At 39.4% G+C, this 17424-nt stretch overlaps 1 protein-coding gene across 2 annotated transcripts in view; it reads right to left on the bottom strand.

The window, feature by feature from the left end:
- Positions 1 to 4027: 4027 nt before the first annotated feature.
- CDK8 (cyclin dependent kinase 8) overlaps positions 4028 to 17424 on the bottom strand; it is a gene marked incomplete at its 5' end in the record, with an annotated part of 82803 nt that continues 69406 nt past the window's right edge. The window contains 5 exons of one of the 2 annotated variants that reach the window (XM_082013950.1): positions 4028 to 4251; positions 8928 to 9083; positions 9206 to 9284; positions 10684 to 10781; positions 16791 to 16863. In XM_082013950.1, coding sequence (XP_081870076.1) covers positions 4126 to 4251; positions 8928 to 9083; positions 9206 to 9284; positions 10684 to 10781; positions 16791 to 16863 — 532 coding nt within the window. In that variant the 3' untranslated portion in view covers positions 4028 to 4125. Of the gene's footprint in view, positions 4252 to 8927; positions 9087 to 9205; positions 9285 to 10683; positions 10782 to 16790; positions 16864 to 17424 lie in introns of both variants that reach the window. The other variant, XM_082013949.1, reaches the window with a different exon arrangement.

The following is a 17424-nucleotide window of genomic DNA, read 5'->3' on the forward strand; positions in this document are numbered from 1 at the left end:
GCACTAAGCACCTCCCCTGAGAAAGCAAAGCACGGAAACAGAAACCCCGTGAAAATGAAGGATTGCACAAAAATAAAAAAGGAATTTGGAGAGACCTGCTTGCTCACTCCTCTCCTGCTCAGGCCTACCGCCCCAGCTGCCTGCGGAGTTTGCCACCGACAGATGAATGACCCCAGACCCAGAAGAGACTCTGCCCAGCACTGCCTTCAGAATGAAGGAAAAAGGAAGCCGAAAGAAAGCCTGCAGTAATGCTGGCCTGCCGCTCAGCTGGGCAATCGCCTGGGCACCACCACGGGCACCACCACGGGCATTTCAGTGGGTTCACTGTTTTCCAATTTATATATACACACAGGAGAGGATGGGACAGAACCCGTCTCCTACTTCCTCCCTCAGACTGCTCCTCCCACCACTAATGCTGAAACCCTCTTTAAAAGGGATCACTGCAAAAGTTATTTTTCTTAAAGACACTGGGTTCTTACCAGGTATGATAAATTCCGAGCTGCCCCAAGCTGGGAGCGCCAAGGTGAAGTGCAAAAGTGTATTTAACCTCGCAATCAAGTTAAGCTTGTAGCCCATTTTCAACGTAAGCCTGCTCTAGAAAACCAATCTGTTCTTTAACCAGAGCAACAGAGACAGGCTCCCAGACTCCAGCTATTTGAAATACACTCGGATTGATGCAGATAATTGTTGGTGAAAAATGAAAAGCTTTGAAGTTCCCGAATCTAGTAACAAAAGCTGAGCTAGGCAAGGAAAGAGGCAGGGCTCACGCGCGGGCTGCTGCATTCCCTCGTGGGAATTTGCAACTCCTCTATTACATGTTCTCAAAGGTGCTTTCTTCTTCCTCCCCCTTCTGTAGCCCCCCCTCCAGCAAAACAGGGGTAGGATTAATTTCTTTTTTAACAGTTCAGGAAAGTTGTTTAGAGCCTTGCCCTCAGTATTCCTAAAACCAGTATTAAAAAACTTATTTGATGCAGAATAGCATTCATAATTATCATGAAGATGACAAAATTAACCTTATGTGCAATAGATACATAACCTGTCTTGAAGGTCGCAGAGGTTACACCAAGCATTGGAAAACCTTTTCTTTCCAGATCTAGAGAAAGAAATCTCAAATTCCTCCTCCCAAGTGACCAGCTGACTCAGACATCAGAACAAGCCAAATACTAAGATTTGACTTTTCCTGTAGTAACTCAGTTGAGGCAATACATCTGCAATACATCTACTAAAAACGGAGTAGGAATGAATGAAATTACTGAGAGTAGCAGGCTATTTAGAACGAAATGTTTTGGGCCTCTCACTACAAGAAGGATGCCGAGGTGCTGGAGCGTGTCCAGAAAAGGACAACAAAGCTGGTGAGGGGTCTGGAGCACAAGTCTTATGAGGAACAGCTGTGGGAACTGGGGTTGTTCAGTCTGGAGAAGAGGAGGCTGAGGGGAGACCTTATCGCTCTCTACAACTACCTGAAAGGGGGTTGTGGCGACGAGGGTGTTGGTCTCTTCTCCCAAGTAACTAGTGATAAGACGAGAGGAAATGGCCTCAAGTTGCGCCAGGGGAGGTTTAGATTGGATATTGGGAAAGATTTCTTCACCGAGAGGGTGGTCAAGCATTGGAACAGGCTGCCCAGGGAGGTGGTGGAGTCGCCATCACTGGAAGTGTTCAAAAAACGTGTGGATGTGGCGCTTCGGGACTTGGTTTAGGCGACATGGTGGCGCTGGATTAATGGTTGGACTTGATGATCTCGAAGGTCCTTTCCAACCTTAGTGATTCTGTGAAATGTAGAGTATAATTTAGTTTTATTATAATTAGTTGATAAGCTGTGTCTTCATCTGAAATACCTTCTTAACAGGAAAATTAAATCACGCGCAAACTAATGGCAAGAGCCTTTTTCGTCAGCTGGATGCATTTCCCTTTGCAAAAAATGAAATTAAAGAGAGCCTGCTACTTTTAAACAAAGCATTGGAGACATCACAATATACTGGCATCAAATACAGTTTGCATGAATATGAATAATATTAAGTATTAATGTGAATATGCATCAATAAGAAAGCAAATCATCCAGGTGAACAGTACTTGAGCCAAGGAAAAGTTACTCTTGTCACCATTTCAGTACCTGGGAAGAGTCTGGAGATACTAAACAGGCAAGTTCAAAGCCTATACATAAATCAAGGACAAAAAAACCCCGCTTTCACTTGAAAAACACACCAAAAAGAAGTTTAAGGCACTCACACCTGTGCATTTGTGTTCCAGAAACTGAGGAAAGCCAGATTTTGACAAGACTTATGTCAAAATGAAAGGAGTATCACAGTATTTCTAAAGCAGCATAAACTTTGCACTCAGATTTTTTTTCTTTAGTTTTGTCTCCTGAATGCTTAAACCTCTACTCCACTCAGATAATTTTATTTTCACCTCAAACACGGTTTGCATTTCGGGCTGGCTCCTGATTTTTCTTCTGCCCCCGCCGTCAGCAGCTCAGTACATTTGAATGGATCATGCTCGTCGATATTCACACTACATGAAGCACTTGCAGAAAAAAAATCCTGCATATATTGCATATATTGATGTCATAAAATCATGCTCTGATATTAGATACCAAGATATGAATGAGTTACAGAAACCTCAGAAGAACCATTCAGACAGGAATGTCTCAAGATTTTGTAGATGAAAAGGAGCTGTCTGATCCATGGTATGTAGCTAGTAATAAACCCACGTTCAGTGTCTCCAGCTGATCAGCTACATGCACGCAACAGAGGTAACGGCATGTTAAGAAGGCACTGTATTTTTTTCCTGCTATTTAAAAAAAATAAATCCTTCTCAGCAGTTAATGGAAGCTTGCCCACTTGCAAGAAGAATTCCTGTCAGATACGGTTTCTCAGGACACAGTCCAATATAAATGTAGGATGGGGGAGCAAGGTGTTGTCATTGATAAAAAAAGGAATACAGGCAAAAGTCATATGCAGATTTATGAAAAATAAATTTATTACATAACACCTTGTTTTAACAATGTTCGATTTTCTTTTTATTCAGAATACTTGCGTCATTCATGTAAAATAGTTTGATACAGTACATTGTATGTAAGTTTTTCCTCATAAATTCTAAGGCTCTCCTAACACCTTGATCCTCTGCTGTAGGAATGGCACCCCTAAACAACGTGCGAACATTTAAAAAAATAATTAACTGAACGAAATTTAAAATCCACTACACCAAGCTGGTTCTCAAAAATCATGACGAAATATCTGAATGGATGCCGCACCTTTTTAGGAAATATCATTCATGCTTTTTTAATCCCAAAGCATGCTCACAAATCATTAACACCAACAGGAAAAAAATAAAACACTGTCTATGACAATCATTTTAGTTTGTTTGCTGAACCAAACATGTTTATATCAATGACAACATACTCATTTTACTATCAAATAGCAGCTTTAATACCAGTCAAGTCATAGATTTAAAAACAAAGACAAAAACCTATGTTGGAAATTAATCTTTGGGATGTTTGTAATTGCTGGAAAAAAAATGTAAATGCTTTCATGTTCTTAAAGAAAAAAATAATCTCATTGTAGCAATCGTGTCAGTCATAAAACATTGATCTAGGTGGAAAATGAACCAACCCACAAAAGTCACTAAAAATAAACGTCTATCAAAATTGTCTCAATCGGAGTCACGGTTAGTTTGCTTTTTTGCCATGGTAACATATACTGTATGCTTCAAGTACCAGTTCAAAGATGTTGTGTACTATTGGTCGGATAAAGTTGTTACATCAAGAGAATTCACCACATACGACAACAAAAATGCTTGCCCCTAGCACATTTCACAGCTTCAACTGCTACAGACTGTCACTGAAAAAAATGCATCGGTCAGTCTGAACCATGTCAAGTAAACTATGGAAGTAGCATATCCACAACACAAACCGTGCTAGCACTTTCCTTTCAAGTCTAACCCCAAAAACAGGTACAATTTGGGAGCCACTACTCCGCTCTGTGGCAGGGGGTGGATCGTGGCGATCGGACAGGTTGGAGGTGTGGTTGTACAGTACATTCTCGTGGCCCAAGCCGGGTTCCAGGCAGGCAGCTGCGCGGCCGGTCCTGCAGCATTAGCAACAGTGCATTGACATTATTGGGATGCAGCTCAGTACCGATGTGTCTGATGCGAGTACTGTGGCGGCTGCTGGGAGGTAGTTGAATACCCCATGCTGCTCTGTGGCTGCGATGTGCTTGGTCCGGGGTTGGGGTAGGCAGCATGGGGGTTGGAACGCTGCAGAGGGGTAAAAGCAGAGGAAATGCAATCCTTCGTAAGAGGTACATTGCGAGACGGTTTCGCCTACCAATTTATCTCTTCAAGAGGTACTGAACGCACGCAGTCTCAAAGCAGCTGCACTGCCAGGCTTCTTTTCACTTACTCTGAGGCAGGTATGAACATCAGGGATACCAGATTAGAAAGTGACAGCTGCCACCCTTCAGTTATCCACCCTAATTCCCTCCTGTGAATCTACACCAATCATAGTCAAACCTCCAGCCAGTCCTCCAGGCAGCTGTGGTACACAGCTGCATGTTGCACAAGACTACCACCGCTCGCGGCAGTGGTCTTCTCCACTTGCTCCCTTCTACTACGAGAAGGTATGTTGGGGTGGAGGTCCGAACGGTGCATCTTACTGCTCATGAGCCCCTCTGCATTATTCTGGAGACCTTCTATATAAAGGATATGCCTGCCACCCTTTTGCATCACCTGGGAGTAAAGGCTGAGAGAGCTGTGATTGTTTAGCCTAAGGCATCACCTAGCAGCATCCTCATAACTGCTTGAAGGAGCGTTAAAGACAACAGCCACACACTCCGCAGTGGAAGAGTGTTCAGGGGGAAATGGCCATACACTGAGGCTTGGGAGATTCAGGCTGGAGGCTAGTACAGCACCAGCAGAACTTGCCCACAGAGGTTGTGAAGTCTCCATCTATGGAGGTTTTTAAGACTCAGCTGAACAAAGCCATGGCTGACCTGATTTAGCATTAGCAACAGTCCTGCTTCAAGTGAGAGACCGGCCTAGATGGGTCTCCACAGGCCCCCTTCAACCAGCATTTCTACAATTATTTATTGAGTGGAACATTTATCACCACAAGAAGCTCTGAGCAAACCAGCAACTGCCTACTTAAATTTTAACCTAGAAGTCAGTTATTTACACATCATGCATTATAAAGGAAAAAAGGACGGCATGTGAGATTTTCCATCTAAGCATATGACCACTTAGTAGCATTTAACATTTCATTAAATTAACACAATTTCAGTGCATTACTGTACTGTTTTACATTTATGTTAAGGTTTACACACACACACACACAAATTTTGCAGCATTTAGAAACTTGCTGTGTAACATCTGAACTCTTGATATCACAAGATGTATTAGCATTTTTAGCAAAAGCTGCTTCTACTAGAAGTCTGGAAACGTCTCTAAGATGAATATTCCAGGACCACAGTATTGCTACTGAGACCTGAATAAGCAAAACTATGGTGAACTGACATCCTGAAAAAGTAAATATTAAAATAGCTTTACATATTTTATAAAATAAATTATAAAATTAAATAAAATTATAAAATAATAAATAACACCTCCATTAATTATTTCCTGCCATTCAGCACTTAGAACAGAAGCGATAATCAGAATGCCAAGACGATGGCAGAAATCAAAAGGCAAATTCTAGTTGTTAACACATGCTCACAGGACTGAGCTAATTCTCTAGGGGCATATAGCATAAAGGGGACGAAACGGCTGGACCGGCACTTAATGCGAGCAGGAACAAATCAGCACTGCTGAACTGCACCGTTAACACAGCGACTGCGCTTTTGTGACATTTGCCTTCACTCTTGAGAGATGGATCAAGTCACTCATCAACAGCTCTGGGTCACCTTTCTCCATGTAACAAATACAGATGTACTTCACAGAGCAAAAATCCCTGAATGTTCTTTTTGCTCAAGCGTGGCTCCTGTATGTAGGAAACTATCACAAGTTTAACCACTTAAAAACTGACCATTCATGTCAGTTGTAAACACTTTCTGCATCCTAACTTCTAAAACAGATCTTAAGTTAAGATGGAGACAATTAAAGATCATTAGATTCTTTCACGACACCCAGTGCAACAAATGGCTTTTGCTTAAGAACAAATGTAAATATCCAATCCTTTCTAAATATCATTAAGCACCCAGAGGGTTATCACAAGCTCAGAGTAGTGGAATTGCTCCAGTCTGTTTAGTCACATTGCCTTTGGAAGTGTCACACTGCAGATTTAAATGAGAAGGCAAGGAAGTCTGTGTGCCATGTGTCTACTATTTTTATGCATGGCAGAAAAGGACAGAAGGTCAACTTGCTCTGCAGAGAGTAATTTGACTTCTGAGAGGATGGAGAAACTGTCTTAGTGCCTCTTGCCCAGGAGATGGCAATCCTTCTTCACAAGCTTTATATGGGGAATTTGAGCAAATTAAATGAAGAACAAAGGAACAGGTGTTTGATTAAAACAGAGGGCTGTATTGTACTATTTGTTTGCAGTCTCCTCCAGTTGCAGGATCAGAAGCAAAGAATGTGAGGAATTTTTTTCAGGGAGATCTGAAAACACCAATAGGCAACTTTTAACTGCTTTTGTTCCAGTGCCAGCAAGTTCAGGTCTCCTCCCTTTGATTACCATGTTTTTCAGACACCATAATCAGAACAAATCTACCCACCGCCTTCTTGCAAGGCTGGATGGGAGATGGTTGTTTGGTTTGTTTTGAACCAGGTGTTTTGGCTCCTAAAGGGACAGCAAAAAGATTAGTCAGGAGCAGTCAAGTTACCAATAAGAGCTCCTGAGATAGCAAAGTAGCAGTTATCACTATCTAAAGGCAAAAGTATTCTGAAATTACATTTGTTGACAAGGGCGGCTCCCAGCTACAATCCTGGGATGGACATCTGAGAGTACAAAAGTTTCAATGAGCATGAGCTCAAAACAAACCAACGTCAACTCCTACCAAAGCAATTTGAGCTTTCTGACTTCTCAACTAGCAAATCTCAGCTCTTGCTCACGGAAGTTGATGCCAAGGTTTGTTCAAACTGCCAAGCTGGCAGTAACAAAATGAGGTGAAGGGCGTGTAAATAGGGCATGCAGCAAATGGGGCTCCCTGACACAGTACATGCAACCTCTGCATCAATCTCCTTAGATATGTGGCTCAAAATGAGGGAAGGATTAAGAGAGAGTTGCATTTACCTTCTTAAAAACACACACACAGAAGTAGTAGAAAGACCCAGCTACAAGGCACAAACAGCAATCAACTTTGCAGCTTGCCAAATTGAATGGGATGAATTTCCTGTAAATGAGTGCTCTGTGATGCACCACCCAACTAAAAAAAAATAAGACAATGTTTATACTTAGAGGCACTCCACACTGCGGCACGGAAGTTAAGGCTGACCACTGTTCAAAACAGCTCTAAAAATCTTTATCATTCAAAGAGAACAACTTGAAAACTGATACGCTATTGACGTCCTGGGATAAATTGAGCAAAAGCACTTGGGGTCTCTATGAAGGATCTCACAGTAATGCTCCTGAAAATGACCTTGGTTCACATTTTTCAGTACTCGAAAGTTTTGCCCAACGCTGGAAATACACAGATCTATACAAGGATGAGGGTAATGCCCCCAGGCAGCCTTTGAGGACATCTGGTACTCTCAAGAACAAACTCTGAAATGAAACATTTCAAAACCATTGGTGTTCATGGAGAAACAGTATCGAACTGTGAAAAGCAAGTTGACAGCAGCAGTTTTACTGACAGCATTCTTTAACTCTCCCTAAATTTTGCTACAGAATATAAGCATAGATAAGCAGGTTCCAGATATTGGGGAAAGGAGGGATGGAGAGACTATCCTTTTTCATCTTTAAGTTAACTGAAAACACTGCCAGCAATTTCTGACTTCCCCATCTTTTGTTTCCATCCAAGAGTCTCTCAGAATTGGCCTTCCGCATTATGCCCTCCACGTGAAGCAGCATTTATTGGTTCCTGCAGGCTAACATTTTCACCAGCATGCCTCCTCTTGAGATCTTCTATTCCCTAGGCTTCCAAAATCTGCCACCTCTCTAACTACTCTTATACATTTAATTTGAAAAGTCTTCCTTGCTCCTCTTTTGTAATTTCTTAGCTTGCATTAACTACAGGTTCTGTCCTTAGCTCTCTCCTCCCCGATCTCTGTGAGTAATCTCATCCAAACCCACAAATTCAGGTATCATTCCCTGGGATGACTCTCTGATATTATTCTTCTCCAGATTCTTCTGATTTCCTAATGTTTGACTATAAGCTCAAATGCAGAAAGGCTAGAACACAATTTAAGTTTTCCTCTAGCTTTTTTCCTACACTCCTCTTCTTACTCACTCATTGATTGCTACCACCTCACCTGTCTCTTCAGATCTGTAATACTCAGCTATAGTCAACCTGGAATCTCCCTTGGTCTTCAAAATAGATTATGACAGCATCATGTCAAGTCTTTCTGTCTGTCATCCAAAATACTGCTTTCCCATCCATTTGCCTAATTAAAACTCTTGTTCAGATTCTTATGTTGTGTACTGCAATATCCTTTGCCTCCTACCACTACAGGCTTGTTCAAATGACGAATGGTATTTTTAGGTGATACAGAGCACGGCACAACAGGGTCCTGGTCCACAATCAGCATTCCCTAATATGAAGGTAATAAATCATTAATTGTAATAATCTCTGATCCTCATTTCCTTGAAGCTGCTTACTTAAAAAGCATCAGTGTATCAATTTACAGGCAAAGCATCAACTAAGTGCATCTGAAAAAACATCTAAAAGATGCCAAAAAAATACAGTTAATACAATGGTATTTACAGAATTCCTTTTTCAGCTTAAAGAAACACTGTTGTAAACATGAGAACCAAATGCACAACATATGAATAAAACAAATACCTGATAGTCTGAGGTCATAATAAGTCCACCTGAGGTAGTGGTAGGAGGAACAACTCTCACTTTTTTCAGTGGGGGTCCCTGTGTGTGACTGTTGTCTTGGTTCCCTGGATGACCAGTTCCATTAGTATGGTTATTGCCCTGCTGCTGCTGCTGGTTCTTCTCAATTGTTTAAACACAAAGAAAAATTTCAACTCAAAAGCAGTACATGAAATAACATGAAAACAGGAAATAGTGTGAAAGCCAGTGAAGCATGATGATACTGTTCTTCCAGTACTTACTTTGTCTCCTTTATCATCTGGTTCTTCTTCTGTTAAAAATTCTCGTTTTGGGTAAGGGATTTGACAACCTGCAAAAACACTGCCCCCGAAAAAAGTCTATTTATCACTGTATTAGAACAGAAGGGTTAGACCTGTAAGATTCATACTTCACCCATGCTAGTTTCAAGTTGGTGAGCCACAGCCCAATACCTGTAACTAATGGAGAAGTTTTCCCTGTCTTACTTTCATCAAATTCTAAGCTTAGTAAAAGTTCACATGTATTTTTAATCTTCAGTTGCCTCTTATACACTCATTTAAACTCCTAATAGTTTTCACAGTTTCTGGTAACTGGTGACCAAACTGGTGGCTGGAAAGGCACATGACCTTTTAGATATCTGCAAGGGCACAAAGAGCTATCTTAATGCAGCTATTATCATAATTCACAATCTCAGGACTAACTAAAAATACTCCTGGAAACTCCACTGACTATTAATAAAACCACCTGGAACAAAGTTTAAAAATAACTAGAATTTTAATCTGTCAATTCTTATCTCATGGTCCACATGAATTTGCTACTGCTAGTGCAAACTAATATTTACCTGCCCTTAATCAGTAGAATGTATTTCTAGTAAGTCCCTGTACACCTGTTACCATTACTCAATCTGTATTCACATTAAAATGCCAACCTAAAGTTGAGAAAAAAGCCAAACACTTTCCTAAAAGCAGTTTCTGCACAAGCAAATCATTCACATGACAATGTTAAATCACAGAGACAGGTCAGGAGCTGTTATAAATAATTCAGTAAATTTTAGTGCAATAATGTCATTTTTAATTAATTGCGTATAAATATACATACCACATTTTATAAACTCTTCCCTAGATAATGGTAGAGAATCATATACACAATGTGCTAATAGTTCTCCCCAAAAGATGTGCAATGACGCTTTCTGGCTAGTCTTTGGGGTGGGGGTAGGGAGTGGGTTCTTTTAACAAATTAATTGTCCCTAAATTTTCTTCCTTTTGTAAATCTCCCTGCACAAACAAAAAAGGGGAGTGTCTACAGAAAATGGATTTAAATTGCTAAGGATGACAGTATTGGGACACAGATTTTACTTCCCCCACCCACTGAATTTACAACAAAGGCTACGACAGAAAAATGTAAACTAATTAGAGAGTGTCATCGGCATTCTGGAGCAGAGAAGTGGACCTGCGGGCACTTAGCAGTTGTCTACAAAGATCTGTAGCATGCCTAATCAACCTGTCAGTGAATAACAAGATTAGTGCTGCGACTAATAGGATCAAAGTTCCATAAAGCAAGAGATTAATAAGAATGCTACTTAATTTTAAAAACCACAAATGCCATTTTAGTGGTTATAGCTTTCTTTGGTTGCTAGTAAGTATTTAGCTCAATATTCACAAACGTATTTATAGCAGAAAGCAAGCACAGATTTCTGAAGCATCTCTGGATGTACTGATAGGTTAATAAACTGACCACTTACTCGGATGTGGGAAGTGGATCTTCTAAGAAATAGGGATCCTGCATAGCCTGTTCTGAGGTAATTCTCTTTATTGGATCCATAGTGAGCAATTTCTGAAGCTGCACAAAATAAAAGTTAAGAAACTCTGCATTACCAAAACTGTTTACAGAAACTTCACTGTATTACTCCTGAAAGACAAGCTGATACAAACGTGTCTGAACTCAAAACCTTAACTATAAATGGCCTAATCCCATTCTTCTCTCTTGTTAAAATAGCAACTCCATTTCCCATCGAAGAACACCTATTTTTACTTGCAAAGCCCAGGACGCTCAGTTAGTTCCAGTCACAAATGTTGTAATAAAAACGTTCAAAGAATTTCCACAACGTGCCAGCAGCTTTAATGGTTTGTTCCCACAAGAAGATGTAACACGCACGTATTTAGCCTAGTTTCTTCAACTATACCGCACTTTAACAGGAAGCATCATCATATCGTTTTAAATTCAAATAATTCTTCGCAATTAATAAGCAAAAGTGATTCCATGTCCATTATTGCTCACATTTTAGAATTGTCATATTAGTACATCTCCATTGTCATCCATAGTACTTTAAAGATGTTACATGAAGTCACTCCTCAGAAAATCTTTACGCTGTAAAAGGAAGTGGGAACCAACACATTCAAAAAACCCACCTTGCCAGGTAATTTTTATCACCCACTCCAGTATGTGCTTCTTTATGCTGACAAATACAGGCGCTCAGGCACGTCTGTGTGCTACGTGCTGCTCAAAAAAGCAGTTGTGCAAAATCCTGAATTTCAGTTGATTTTGTGCACGACAGGCTGCAAAATACTCTCAAGCTGCCTAATAAGCCACCTCCTCCATGAGCACATCAAGTCTGAGCTCCGGCGCTGTTTCACTACCAGTGTAAGACCTCAGCCTCTATCCTTGTAACAACTGATGAATCAAGTACCAACTACATGAAAACAATCTTTCCAAAACGCCTGTGTTGGTTAAAGACAACGAAGATGATCACAAAGCATGAATATGCAGAAAACAAGGCAAAATATAGTATTTTACAAAATAGTTGAACTCTGTTCAACCAAAAATCCAGCAAAACCTTACTCTTCGAGAAAGCACATCTTACTCTCATTGGGAAGTGTTAAGAGGGGGCTAAGAAACACACTAGGTATTTGCTCAATGCCTAACTTAACAAACAGCATACAAGATGTTTCAGTAACAGGCAACAGCGTAAAAATCCTAAGGTAATACACACAGATGAAAATTTAAGAAACTAAAACTAACCTAACCAAAGCAAGGTGAAAAATTTGTATGAAAAGTGTTACAAACATTGCTACTTAGAGGGGCATGCTATGACAAATGCTTAGGATACATAGCCAGAAACTCATCTTGAGTAACTCCAAGTACCAGCAACAGTCTAAATTCAACACAACATTAAGGACTGAAAGGTAATTCTAAAAAAAAAAAAACCACCCAAAAACCCAAACCCAACTGTTTTTACTGTTTGTACTGTTTTTACACTTCACTGTCATTTTGCACCTATGTAAACATTTCAGAAGCTGGCTGGACTTATATACATTTGTCACTGGTTTTGTCACTGCAGTTTTGTTTGTTTTGTTTTTGTTTTTCAGTTAGAAGACATCATGCTGTCTCCATAGGTCTGAAGATTTTTTTCCATTTTATGAATAGCAGACCACGGTAATTTTATTTAACTCTAGCACTGAAATAGCAGTGAGGCATTCTGGAAGTGTTTTTTATTTAAAAGGTCTGCTGTACATGTATGTATTTCTCCCCATCCACCCAGCAGTTAATTTTGTGGAATATGGCTATGCTGGACAAGCAATATCCATGGACAGAAGGAGCTTCAGATACTGCACAGAAAAGGGAAAGCAGCGAGTCTTCATGTTTCACCATGAAATACAGCATCCACGGTAAAACTACACCCTGATGTATTGTCAAAGTCAATGACCTTTAAAAGATACTACACTTTTAACCTATTGCTTTTGGTTTTTAAATCACAGATATAAGAAGATATGCAGAAACTACACAGGGAAATAATACTAATTTCACATTTGCTATTCATATTTTCATGGGATTAAATTCACCTTTTTATAAAGATCCAGTGTCATGATCTATGTCTGAACTGGTTGTCTCCTTTCACCAGCTATTAAGTGAACACACACGCCATGATGCAGACCTCCGTGCTGCAGATAGCTAAAGTTAGAAAGTACATTTTTCTCTCCTCAGCCTTCAGTTTTAATGGCAAGTTAAGAACATAATAAATATGTATTACCACCATCAATCCAGTTTTGTTTTTCACATCATCAACACAGACTCACAGTGAGTTATTTCAGCTCTCTGAGCCTGCATGTAGTCTTTGTAGAGTATCAGTTTGAACAGAACAATTCTTGTTTCTCTCAAAAGCTCAAAAAGCAATCCCAGGAGCCAAAAATGGGGACGGCAAAAAATGAGAAAGAATTGCCAACATGCTGAAAAACATCACAATCAAAAAACATTGCAAAATTCTGGCACCATTTCTGGCAATTACGTTATAAAGCTGTCCATCACATGCTGACAAGATGTGAACAAACTTGGTTGTAATCAGCAACAGAAAACAGAAACCACAAGAAAAGTTTAATGATTGCACAACCATTATCACACAGGAGATCAAAACTCCTCTATTTTGCGTGGTTGTTAGGTACCAGCACAGAACTGAATCTTCCACCTATTATTACAAATATTTTCTCTTTTAAAAACTGTTCAATTAAAAGATCACGTGGCTGAATGACATAATAAAAATGCAGTAAACTATATATCAGCAATTTCACTGCAGTTGATATGGATCACTATATCCAAATGAAAGTTGAAGCATCACTCAACCAGGAGCAGCACCTGTGTGCCCATTTTCTTCTAGGGGATAAACAATTAAGTAGGGAAAAAAAAAAATCAGGAAAGTGGAAGTGGGAAAAAAAATGTAAGCTGCAAAAGCAGGAAGGAGCCAAAGTTGTCTCATGTTAAGATATCAGTCCTGCATATGAAAAGGGACCATGTGCATGAAGGCCAGTAAAGAAGGAAAAAATCTGGTTAATTCAAGCTGGGAAATCAAAACATTTCATTTTTGGCAGTGACAACAAACTCTTGATTTACAAGTCCTGGAATTATTAATTCTGGCATATTTTACAATAGAAGATGTAAACAGTTTATCTGTTCTGATGCAGAGAGTAAAAGGGCTGTGAGACAGCTCGTGGAAGAGTAAGATCTTGGAGTATCTCTGGAAGAACTGGTACCAAGAGTATCACTGAACTTTTTCAGGCTCTGGTGGAGGGGCCTAAGGCATTCATCTGCAGTTCAGCCTGCCCTCCACCTGAGTGCAAACCTGAGGCACCTTCCAATTTTGACAGCCTCTGTACGGAGTTTTAAGAGGTTACTTTGGAAAGACTAAGGCTTTAAAACAGGAACTGATTTTCAGTGAATTGTTCTGACAGACAGCAGTGAGCAGAAAACAGAGAGGATCCTATTAGAGCTAATTAGCCATAAACTTCACGGTACTTCCCTCACAACCTGTATCTATGGGAGGTACAAAAGAACATGGCCATGTCTACACTACTAAATATCCTGCTTTTTAGCTTGTGTGACACTGACAACATCCGAATTGCATGAAGCACTCTCTTGCGCTACCAGTTTTGTTGGGGGGAACGTGGGTGGAGGTCCAAACTGGAACAAGTGGGAGAGGTAGCAGTTGAGCAGCATGTTCACTCAAGAGTCCATGCTCAAACCCACCTCCTGGTTCTCGTTTGGTACTAACAGATATGACCAAGAATGGAGGGCTAGCAGTGTCCTGGAAAAGGACCATTCCTTGATTTTGCATTTTAATGTAACCACTGCTTTTTGGTACAAATATAAACACACTGAACAAAAATGCTGAATACATTCAAATAGTTATCACCCTGTTGTGATACCGCAGGGAGAAGAGAAAATAGTGTAGCAAGTGTTTTAAGCTATTCTCATTGTGTCTAGTTTTGTTGTCGGTGAAACACTGTTGAAAACAATTTCTAAACTTGCAAGACTGGGAGAACAGATGAGAAATTTCAGATCTGTTTGGCCAGAGCCCTCACAGCTTGTAAAGAAACTAGTTCATTCGGAGAAAGTCTTTTTAGGGACCACCAAGGTGTACAGCAAAGTCTGACCACACTTTTCCCTGAGCTTGGTGTTAAGCTAGCAGACTGGAGAGCGGTGAGAAATAGTTGAAGAATCAAGGGAGGGGAAAAGCACTTACGTTACTCGAAGATGAAGTCACTGTCCATGTTGTGGACATGGACAACCATATACAGGTTCTTGCATGGAAAATGTTTTTACCTCAGATTGCCTAGGTATGATATGAAAATCTAATGCAACTGATTTTAATAGGCAAAACTGACTGAGATGTCTCAGCTGCTTGCCACTAGTGATGATTAGCTGTTTTCAGATTCCGGTACAGCTACATAAGCTTACCTTTGAGAGCTTTAGACTCCAAATATGTCACAAGTCAAATCTGTAGGTGACAAGCAGCATGTTTGTTCTCAAAGATGAAGTGAGAAAGGTAAGTACTGATGCATGCAGTTGCATAATTTTATGGAACACCTGCCTAGAGTGGCTGATGAGAAATGTCTTCAAATTCACTAAATTTGCTGCACTTGAGTCCAAGGATGAGTTTTTATATCCAAACCCCATCCTATGCAAAATATCATATTCAACAGTTTCTTCATGTTCATTGTTTTTTTTGCTTCTTGTTACTTAATGTAATTTTTTAAAATATCATTTATGCTTTGATAGGAATATGAAGTATGATCGACTTGCTATGTCAAGTATCTTTTTAAAGTATGTATTGTCACATTACAACATAAGAACATCTAAGTAAATACTAAAAATGCATTTCTGAAGCTCAGTTATAAATAGCTTCATGGTAAAAACTGGACTAATTATGAGCACTTCGTTTTTTCACATGTCAACATGAACTTTTTATGCATTACATACAAATATACAGACTACTCAGCAGCTTCCAGTTGTGCTTGGATACAAAAAACCATCAAAAATTCAAATTCTCTGTCAGAGAGGACTAGCTTCCCTTCTTATGTAAACATCTCTAGTATTTCACCAACAGCTTCCAATGACTTGAACAAAAGCCACATGGTCCTCGGACACCCAGGCCTCTTGACCATCTTCCCTTTTCTCCAATTTATTCCTCTCATCTCTAAGGTCAAAAAGCGTCCTGTTTTCTTCCCTCACTTCCTGCTCCCCCCAATAATATATTCACCTTACAATTCTAGCCAGAAAACACTTAAACTGAGTTGGAAACATCAAGATAAGGAGAAAGTCCATTCAGAGAAACTAGATATACTTAAATTCTTTCTTCTCTCTATATATATACATATAAAAAGTTTATTTTAGAGACTTGAATGTTCTTTAAAACACGGAAGGAAAGGCCCAATATAGTAATTTCTGAAACAACATAACACAGGCACTTCCAGGACTGAGCAAGTGTATAATTTTAACCGGAATCTTCATAAAAAAGAAAGTTATATATTCTGGAGAGAAAATCATTGTTTTAAGGGTACTAGGAAGTTTTCATAAGCAAGCTACAAAGGCTTAGTGCACCAGGAAGACACACTAAAATTTTCCAAACTACATGTTCAAGTCTCAATTTTTTTTTTTGTTTTAAGTCTGCAAGATGTAAGCTTAATAATGAATACGTTAAAAATTAGTCATTTAGGAATTTAAAAAAACCCAGGCTATTAAAAGTGCGCAAAGCAGCAAAATGGCTAAGAGTTGCAGCAACACTGCAAATATAATTACAAACTAAACATGACTCAAAGGCTGAAAACTTCTGACATACTCGATACAGAACCTAATCCAGTGAATGACTCGCAGAATCATTTTATCAATGTGAGAAGATAAAGTGGTTTTGCAATTCTCAGATTGCAGAGTATCAGTTATTTCTAACTTTATTTATAAATTAAGGGATAATATTTATAAAATAAAGTTAGTCACAACATACTTGACACTAGCTCAACTCTCACTTTGAACAACTGTAACTTATACAAGGGGTTTGATTTTTTTATGCATGCAGAAACTTACCAAGTGGAACGCCTTACTATCTGGTTTAACTTTATGTTTTTCCATATATTTGATAAGGCTGCAGTTGGTATACCTAGAAAAGGAAAAAAAAAGTGACATTGCTAATATTCAAATCACCGATACTGCAAAGCTTTCTTAAGAACCACAAAACATGTTACTAAGAACAGTTTAGTCTGCATTGCTAATCCACTAAACAGAGAAAAACGACAACTACAAACACCAGAGATTACTTAAAAATCATTCAGACACTACAGAACTGCATCTCTTTCCCTCACATGCTTGTAAAAACACATCACATCCACACAAAAAGCACACTTTTAACACACATGCAGACAGCAAACTATCACTTTGATTTAAAATGCCTTTTAGCAATTTTACTACTACAGTTTCATTCTGTATGTTGCTAATACCAGCAAACATGGAGATAAATACTAATCCCATCTTAACACTCTCCTGCAATGTACAAGTTGGTACAAGAACATTCATGAATTCACTTTTTTGAAGAGGAGCTCAGAAACAAGGTTCTAAATGGTTACAACAGCATGGCAGATGCAAGAAATGTATTTAACAGCGCAGCCTCAATCCCTCAGCATGGAAACAAGGCAACAGGGGAGGGCCCTAAGTGCAGATATTA

The sequence above is a fragment of the Phaethon aethereus genome, assembly GCF_964289735.1.
Source record: "Phaethon aethereus genome assembly, chromosome: 1".
Taxonomy (NCBI): Eukaryota; Metazoa; Chordata; class Aves; order Phaethontiformes; family Phaethontidae; genus Phaethon; species Phaethon aethereus.